Consider the following 10,198-nt stretch of genomic DNA (forward strand, 5'->3'; position numbering starts at 1 on the left):
AATTTAAAGCTCAATTAATTCTAATCTGCAGTCTCTTATGAAGGTCACATTTAAAACATCAGCAAAGTGACAGGATGGTCACTGAACAAACCAACAGGACACGTGATATTAACACAGCAGCACATTACCGTGCCAGCAGCAAGTGTACGTTAGACCTTAATTAAAAGTGAGGATGTTGTGAATCAATAACATGCAGAGTCAGTGGTTAGTGAGTGGTGAGTAGATTTTAGTAATTTTTAATTTTGCTTGAAAGTTACTTTTAGAGCCGCAACTCTTGTTGTCTCGTGTCAATATTAATAATTACAATAATAAGTCTGGAAGAATTTGAGAAATTTGAGATTATGTGTTAATATAACACTTCTGTGAAAAAAATGCTTAAACAAATTTGGATGTGACTTATTGAGTAAATAAGAGTGAAACAGTTTTTAGACTTAAATGAGACTAAACGGGTAACAACAAAGTTGCATTGCAACCTCAGGACCTCCAGGTCGACTGTAGAGGTCAAAAACCTGATTACAATAAAATGACAATTGGATGTATAAAAGTAGTTTTATTTTCATACAGTTCATTTTTTTTTCCGAACAAAATATTAATTTGTTTTGCATCTTCAGGTGGAGATAATTCCTCTTTGTCATTCATCATTTAAATGTTGTTGATAGAAAATGCAACAGCTCACAACGACGGTTATGGAAAAGCGAGCCTCGGTTTGTGTGTGAGAAACCTCGGCGGAGTAGAAGGTGGGTGTTATGTCGTGCAGAGTGCAGGTATAGCACAGCAGCAAATGTGCAAAGGCAAAGTCCATCTGAACCTCAAAGAAGTGACAGTTCATTTGACTGATTATCTTCAGGGTTAAAGGCGTTCAAACACTGACATCAGATAATGATGTGAAAAATGGATAGTGTCACAGTATTAAATCTCTCCTTCTAGTCAAAAATGTGCTTTTTCATATTGTTATTTCATTGCAATGAATGATTGCATGTAAGCTTCAAACAAGAAGGATTTTAATCGAGGTCCACATATACAAGACTGAGGCGGAAACTAGACTTTTGAGGGTTTTAGAGTGAAGTCTGAGTCTTGTAAACACTTTTGAAATGAACAATATTTGTGTAGTAGTAGAAGAGTAGATATCATTTCAAATATCCTAGTGAAATGGTAGGACGAAGGAAAACTGTCTGGTAAACACACAGGCACCAGAAGTAATATCCACAATGAGAGGAGATGTAAAGAAACAAAATAAAACAGGAAACACAAAAACACCAGATGAAATTAACTTAAATATTAGTGACAAAGTAGCAGAAACAGCAGAAACAAGATGAAACGGGAAATTTGTATAGAATACCATTGCCAAAGACGTCCTTTGTAGAAAAACACAGCAATTAAACGGACTAAACGGACTGATGACATCATATTGTAGCGGTCTGTGGTCTCCCGCTATCTTACGTTTCGTACAGAGGCCGAACAAAAACTATGAGTACAAACCGGAGACCATCTGTGGTCCAAACAACAAGGTCGCTGCCGTATTTATGCCGAGACGCCGTTACTTTAAGCGTTTGCGGAGCAGCTACGGTGTTAGCGCAGCCTAGCTCTGAGCGAGCCGAACTCCATTTAGAAAACAAGCATTTTAACGGTTGTTTCCTAATCGCGGACAGATTTAACAAAACATGACTTCGGACTAATTGTAGTCATCAATATGTCGTTACTTACAACGTCATTTTTATATTATAGTTGATTAATTTCGGCGCATACAGGGTTCATAACAGTCTTTGTCTGTTTGTTAGTTAGTATATATATATATATTCATTATGACCAGGTTTTTTTTTCTATTGTCAAATGGGTACAATTTTGATGAATGTTCCATAGACGTGCGCTCTTCTACATGTCTAAGCTGTAAGAGCAAATAGCTCACCACTCATTTGGTTCACTCATCTCTCTCGCTCTCGCTCTCTTACACTTTTTGCCTTACATGAGATGTCTCTACACTTTTACCATGAAATGAAACTATCACGTTTAGCTGTATTGGCTGAAACCGTAAACCTCCACCAGAAAAAGTGATATATAGATTGACCCAATCCAAGCCGCCACAAGACTTCAACCTTTTTGGGAGGCTTTAGGTGAAATACAAAGTACAAATTGTACCGACTTTTGCAGCATCCATATCTAGGGGTTCATAATTAACTAGCATATGAAACCTGTGATCCTGACATGGTGGAGTTACAGTTGATTTAAACTAGAGCCCGACCAGTATATCGGCAGGCCGATATTATCGACCGATATTAGGCATTTTCCAAACTATGGTTACTATCGGTATCGGCATTTATAATGGTCGATGAATGAATATTTTAAAAATAAAATAAAAACAGACGAAACACCCTTATAGAACTTAACAGAATTTGGCTCCAGTCTTGTTCGAAGTTATATTTATGAAGCTTACCAAGTCTTTTAATACTGGTAACTTTGTGTTTGGTTGTTGTTGTTATTGTATTTTTGTTCAAAGGACTTTAAGTTTTATATCTTAAGTTTGTATTTTTATACATTTTATTTAGAACTTTAATATATTTTGATGTTCCTCTGTTCCGTTGTGACAATAAAATAAACAAGTTTATTTTTAAACTGCATTATCATATTATTTGAGTGAAGACTCATAAAATTACTACAAATAGCTAATGTTAGGGAAATCTGTTAATGTTTTATTACGCGTTTCTGTAATTAAAAAAAAATATCGGCTGATATATCGGAATATCGGATTTTTAAATCAACAAACTTTTGTATCGGTATCGGCCTTCAAAATCCTTTATCGGTCGGGCTCTAATTTAAACCCAACATTGATGAGCAAGGGACATTATTTACACACACAAAAAAGAATGTTTATTACTGCATTTTGACATTCACTTCCGCATTTCAAGAACAGTTCAGTTAGTATGTGGAATCATTACACCAGGTAGATCAAATACATTTTTATATAAAAAAAAACATTTTCAGAGCATTCTGTGTTTAGTTGCGTGCCATATATTGTTTTTAAAAACATAATTTTCCAGATCGGCTGGTTATTTTTCCCTTCCTGAATAACAACCAAACATCCGGGTGAATAATCTACAATCAGTTTGTCCGCCACCGTTATGAACAGATGTCAGGTGAGCTCGCTGCATGATTATATATCACCTTACAAAATGAGAACTTCAGACGGCGTGCAGCAAGGCACTGAGATAGTGTCAGATAGTTGTCATATGTGTGAGAAAAAAACAGTGTGACATTGACAAACTGTCACACTATACAGTAAATGGAAACTCGCTCTTGTCACCCGAGAATATACATCGTTCAGATCTCTGAGATCTCTCTACTCAGCTCGTCTATTAAAAAGAAAACATTCATCACCCTTGCTATTAATCTATTTTTAGATTCTATGTAAGTCATTTTGCATCCCTTTTACCCTCCAAAAACAAGCTGCATGTCACACATGTCTCTTTTCTTGGAGATAGCTAACAGCAGCGTATTCTGTATCACTTGGATTAATCTCCAAAACGGCCGAAGGTCTTTTGGGGAAATCCAGGATGCTGTAGACGAGCGGCGGCGGCGCGGCTGCATTGTTGGATAAATCAACTGTTTCCTGCAAGGAGGCTCAGAGTCATGCTGAAGAATTTAATGCAGATTTGCTTTGGAGTCGATACGTGTGTTCTTACCTGCACTGTGAGATTAGAGCTTCGTTGTTGAGGCGGTTGTTGTTTGTCTGTGGAAGATGCAAAAGGGGAAATATTGTGTCAGTCTGAATATGGATTTTACTTTACCACTACTCACAGTTAACACTATTAACTATTAACACTATTAACAGCTTTATTTTGTCATATGATCTGAGTAACACAAAAAGTTTACTAATACAGTGATTCCTGGAGTCTTGGTATTTTTATGCATGTGTAAATTCTTTGCTAAGTCCTTTGCACAGTTATCATATCTGGAAACAGGAGATGTTGCACAGAAGTACTGGGCAGATAAATTTAAGTTTGTCCAGCACTTAAATTCACGCAGATTGTGTCCGATTCTTTTTAATTTTAGGCAGAGCCAAGCTAACTGTTTCCCTATGCTTACAGTCATGCTAGGCTAAGCTAATTGTCTCCTGACCCCGTGTACACTGTTGCCCATAAAGTTGGAATATTTTGTCTTCAGACCCAATTCTCGGTTTATTCCTATTTAAATGCATCATTAATCACAGGTGCAATGATTACAATATATGTCTCAATTACCCAGGTGAAATTAATTCATGCATAACATTTGTTGGGCGCTATAAAAAACATTTGCAAATTATTCCAACTTTATATCTATATCTATATCATATCTAAATGTGGAAGATGTATTCTAATTTCAATCACAATATTAATAGTAGTCTAGATGAACAGAACGATACAGAGAAAGGAGCCTACATTAAATGTAATTTTTTCTGTAAATAATCAGTGTGAGAACTAACTGCCATTACAAGACTGAAATAAACACTATACTGTATATATATATATATATGTTTATATATCATATCATCTGATCTGGTGCAGATGAGTAAACAATTTATTTCCTCCATCATTTTGCTGAGATGAGACATTTTCTGTGGACAACGGTTGGAACGGGTTACCATGACATTATACAGGAGCGCACCATCAGCAAAACACCCTACATCTGCGTACATGTACGGGAAATTGACGTTGTGGCTTCTGAGGTTCGTAGAGGCTGTTTGAAATATTTCAAAAGAGGCGACGTTCCTACTCAAGTAGGCCAGAAGGGGGGGGGGGGGGGTTCATCTCCGAAGTGAAAGCGTTAATAGTGAACAAATAATGCAAGTGATTTTTTTCTTTTTCCACCCACACCTTTGTGATAGTAGAGTTCACATTTGCATGCACCGAAGGAGGATTTCTTCTCAAAAGCTGTGAATCATCATGTATCGAGAGGATGTGAAACTGCAATCCGGTTTGCATTTTTGAGCATCTAACCACACAATTGCACATTTTCTTTCCACAGAACAACAATTCTTCTTCTTAACACATGCTAATGTAACACTGAACTGTCTCTGGGTGTTAAATTAGTCTCAGTTGTGACTTTGTAAAGTATCCGGTCAAAGGTTTTATCTTACATTTTTAATATCTGAGAGTGTTGTGCAGACAACTATGGCTGAAATGACAAGCGAGGGTGTAACAGACACTACACTACCTTTGCTCCGCACGAGACACCACACCAAAAAGGGAAGCACAGCAGCCAACAGCACTGCAGGCGAGACCACAAGCGCCATGACGATGTGAGAGGAAAATAAAGTGGGACTTTGTGGGTCTGTTGTTGTGATGTCATCCAACATCGGAGGAGCTACAAGAGAGAAAAGGGAAATTATTAAAATAAATACTCAGGAAATGATTTCTTCTCTCCAACATGTCTAATTAGTGATTTACTGCTGCTTAGAAATCTGTGTTTGACTACATTTTTCCGTGTTGAATTGCAAAAACATGGTTGCTCCCCTGACTCATCATCTAGAGCAGAGGTCTGATAGAGACCCGGGGGAGGGACCCCCTATTACATATCGTATAAAATTGTGTTCCTTATTAAACCGGGCCAATAATAATGTGTAGTGCAGCCTATAGTGCCATGTATAACAGTACTTTGTAATGATGTATGTGTAAAGGCTGATAAGCACCCGTATGGTAGGGGAATGCTATTGAAAGCTATTATCTCCAGACGGCAGAGTAATACAGGATCATGTCCTGACCCCACTGCACAACTCAACTTGGCAGTGATGGCTCAAGGGTTTTAATTGTCACGGTTCACCTTAAGGGGGTGGTCTAGTGTGTGTTCCGGCCTATGCTTACACCAGGCTATTTCCCTATACCTATTTCACAGCAGTATTAAGGAGAAGCTACCCCTATTCTGGAGAGTGTTCATAAATCAACCCACCTGTCAATTGTAAAAACAGATTGGTTACAATTTATTATACCAACAATATAATTAAATCGCAGAATGTCAAACAAAATATAGTTGAGTACTCAGGTTTAGCACATAGACTTATTATCCACCTTCATCAAACCTAGTCCCACTGGTGAGATATTAACACTAGCTTACCACTGCATAGCATAGCACTTTCAAGCAAACTGAAAATAAGTACATGCATAACACTGTTACACTTAGCATTCACAGTCGACACACTTCGAAAATAACAATTAGTAAATGCACATAAACACATGAATGTGAAAGATGAATACAGGTCAACTTCACAGCATGAGCAGGAAATACACAACCGTATGCATGAACATACTGTAATGATCAGAATGCCCTTACTATGGCCGGTAGTGTGCAATCAGCAGTTCGCAATATTCACATCTCCGGTACACTCTCTCATCAGTGTGTGCAGCGATATGTCAGTGTATGTGATTAGTATAGTCAGAAGTCTGCAATGTTTACATTGCCCGTTACACTCAGTGGAGTAGTGGAGAGGCTGATTGGCAGGTAAATGGCTTACTTCTAGTCAGCCGGTGGAAGAATGCCAGCTATAGCTAGCGCTAAGTGCCCCAGGCACAGCTTGCTCCGCAGCCGAGCAGAGGTTAGCCTACTTAGCTGAAACTGAAAGGCGCGGGAAAAATCTTCTCTTCAGTATAGCAGGCTGAGGCTTCCACAGTAGGAAAGTAGCTATCAGTAAAACAACAAACCGGGCAAAAACCGTATACCGACGTAAGCACGGCTACACTATACGAAACACTTTTGCCCGACTCTTATCTAAAGCATACATAAGCATCCGACTCCTCTTCCCTTCTTCACTGTGCTAGCTCGCTAGCTTCAACACAGCAATATTTCTCCACTCACGTTAGCAGCCACCACCTTAACCTTGTCCCGTTCCCTTCGGAAAGTGTCCCGAATCTTCCACTTTTCTTCAGGCGAGATCAGACCGCACTAACCGGCACTTTAGGACGCTACTGATACGACCGAGTGGTAAACATGTCGAGATTAACCGATTCACAACACTGCATTCATGCTGGCGTTGCCTCTCATTTTACGTCTCGAAGCTTCTCCTCCTCTCTCCACTCACGCGCGTCCTCGCTCCCCGCTGTTCCTCCGCTCTCATTGGCTGACAGCTTTTTCAGGCATTCTGTCCTAAACTAGGGGAACCGGCATAGGCAAATGTAGCGATATGAAAAGAGGTGTGGAATTATGCACCATAAATGTTCAGCGTTGGTCTGTTCATATGTATACACTGCTAAGCCGTTATATAATAATAAAAAAAAATAATAATTGTTGACGGATTCATATTTTAATTCTATTTTGGAATTTCTACATCACAATTTCACAACATAATATTAAACAAACAGGAAGATTTATATTTGCTTATTATAGGTTGTATTCATGTTAAGGTGTATTTTTGGACATATTTCACATTTTTCAAAGAAAACAAGTTTGGGATCAAATCATTCACCCCCTGCAGTAACTCTCTGGAACCCCAGTTGAATAGCTCTGATCTAGAGCTATCATCTATTCAGAAAGTGTAATTTTCCACAATAATTTGATTTATACCTGCAAAAACAAAATTATGTTCGCATCAGCTGCAGCTGTTCTTTGATTAGGGCTAAGTAAGAACTTGATGGTGGACATCTTGCATGCTGATGTTAACATTTTTTGTTTTTGTTTGCAAATGTTGCTCAAAGGCTGGAAGACACTGCATTTGTTGGAGACGACTTCAAGCCGTGGATGAATACACAGTCAGGTCACTGAGTGTGACTGTACCATGGCTGAGCAATATGATGATGAGATGATGAGACAATATAAATGTTCTAATGTCAGAAATATTGTCATCTTATATTTGACAGATTATTGTGATAAATGTGAGGCATGTCAAGTATTTGGTTTGCTGCATTAGCGATAATAAGACACAAGAGACACAATCTGAATGAATCAGTTAAATATAACATTAGTGTTTCGCCCTTAAGTAATTTCCTGGATGTAAGTCGTGAGTCTGATCTTACCTGTGCTGCTGAGTCCCCTCTTCTCTTGGACGATCAGCTGCACCTTATTATTACTCGGTATGGTGACTCCCGTGTCTAAAATCATAATGGCCCAGTAAACTCCACTGTGATTATGATTTAGGTTTGTAATTTGGCAAATCACATTAGTATTTTGAGGTTTGATGTTAAAATTGCCATCATTTGAGGAACTTTTGCCCTCAAAATACCCAGCGATCTTTGTGTGGTTTTTTACATAAACTACAATATTTTTGGTGACAGTGATATTAAATGTGAATTCCATGGTGAAGTTGGTGCCGGGGCTCCGGACCTCCTCCGCTAGGCTGGGGCCTGTACAGAGATGAAACAAGAGATTCTGGTATAAAAGCAAAACACAGTAACTATAAAACAGGAGTAGAAGGGCTCAACTAAAGCGTAGTAACTGCTCTCTGGTTGCAGTTTCTTTTCGCAGCCTCTACAACCCGACACACAGAGAAGTTATTTCGCGTGAACGCCAGTTGGACGAGAGCCACTAGCTTTAGCTAGGCTTCCCCAAGGCTCCATTCTGGGGCCTCCCCTATTCAATATCTACATGTTTCCACTGGCTCAGATCATGAAAAATAACAAAATATGTTACCATAACTACGCCGACGACACAATACAAGTACAGAAGTAGTTAAACAGAGAAAAGGAGTCTATATTTAATTCCTATACAATATGAACTACAATTAGAATCATTTGTTCCAAATGTAGAATAAAGACAGAATGTGTTTTCTTGGTAGATGTGACCCTCCCATCCCCAAAAGAGCAATCATCCCAAAAGAAGCACAAGATCACGACATCACAAACGTTATACTTGCTTCACTTTGTGCAGGTTTTTTATGAGGACATATGTCATGGACATCCCTGTTAAAACTAAAAATGTGATAATATGTTTGTAAAATATACGATAGATAAAAAAAACATTTTAATATACATATATATTATTATACTTATAACATAATGACATCGTTTAAACTCTTGTGGACTGTGGTTCAAATTTGAATGATCTGATTTTGCATACAATCTCTTAGTGAGCTTTAATGGAAATAATAATTCATGCAAATTCCAATCAAATACAAAGCTCTCTTATTGATCTCAAACACAAGCAATTAAATAGTTAATATCAGAAAAGATGTCAGACTACAAATATGCATTTGTAGCCATTGTAATGTGCTCATCAGACGGCAAACTGAGAACACAAACTTCAAAAGACAGATATCAGGGTACAACAACCAACTGTATATCATTATAGTCGACATAGTCGACTATGTTCCAGGCGATATCATTCCAACAGACAACAAAACAAGTCGGAAAAAGGTGTAAATAATGACCCAGGTGAAAACCCAACAATAGAAGAAAGCTTACCGTTGAGCACCATGTAAGCTGTGATCATCAAAACCAACCCGAGAGGCTTGGAGACGACATTGTTGTCACCCATGATAGAAGCCTGGCTGAGGTCTTCCTCTCAAAGTCTGTGATATCACTGATTTATACGAGCCACCTCTGTGTGTGTTTGAATCCTTCTGTTTTGATATTTCTACTAAAGCAGCACTTTGTTTGCCTGAGAAGAGGAAACAGGAACTTGCATGAACACTATTTATCTGCCATCAGCATCAAAACCACCTCCTGCAACGGAAGTCTTCTCAGAGGTTCATGGACATGTGCTGCAGACTGTGAGGAAGTAAATGCTGAGGACGTAAAACTCGTCACATGTTGATGGAAATTCAGGATCAGCTAAATAATATCCTTCATGCTAATAGGGGACATTTTCGCAGAAAACACACAGAAAACAGCCTCAAAAATCACTGTATGATTGACACTCATGTTTTATGCTCAAAGACAAAAAAAAACAATCTAATGATAAAGAATTCACTAAAAACATAGAATAAAATAAACGTACGACAGAGGATATGAATTATGGATATTAATTATGGAGAAGGGGTGGAATTATTCATTTTGAAATAAAAAAATCTGAAAAAAAGACAAAATATACAACTTTTTAACTTGTCTTCCAATAAACAATGTCCATTTTTTTAAATGAAGATAACCCAGAGACATTACTGTCTGTTTATTTTATTGCAAGCTTTCAGTTTTTGGACTTTTCAACCTTTAAAAATGTCCATTTATTCTACATCTTTAATATTTTGTTTAATATTGCAAATTGTATTTTTACAAAAAAACAACAACCTTGTTCGCCTCCTTCT

The 10,198-nt window shown here is 37.9% G+C and overlaps 1 protein-coding gene across 1 annotated transcript; it reads right to left on the bottom strand.

The window, feature by feature from the left end:
- Window positions 1-604: 604 nt before the first annotated feature.
- On the bottom strand, window positions 605-9,616 carry LOC311014603 (uncharacterized protein). The gene is made up of 5 exons (XM_084011300.1): window positions 9,360-9,616; window positions 7,977-8,303; window positions 5,188-5,337; window positions 3,678-3,724; window positions 605-3,604 (listed from the first exon to the last, which is right to left on the bottom strand). Exons 1-5 carry the CDS (start codon window positions 9,430-9,432, stop codon window positions 3,449-3,451), a joined length of 753 nt encoding a protein of 250 aa, XP_083867426.1. The 5' UTR covers window positions 9,433-9,616; the 3' UTR covers window positions 605-3,448.
- Between the last annotated feature and the right edge of the window lie 582 nt (window positions 9,617-10,198).

Source organism: Eutrigla gurnardus, assembly GCF_963514095.1.
Source record: "Eutrigla gurnardus genome assembly, chromosome: 6".
Taxonomy (NCBI): domain Eukaryota; kingdom Metazoa; phylum Chordata; class Actinopteri; order Perciformes; family Triglidae; genus Eutrigla; species Eutrigla gurnardus.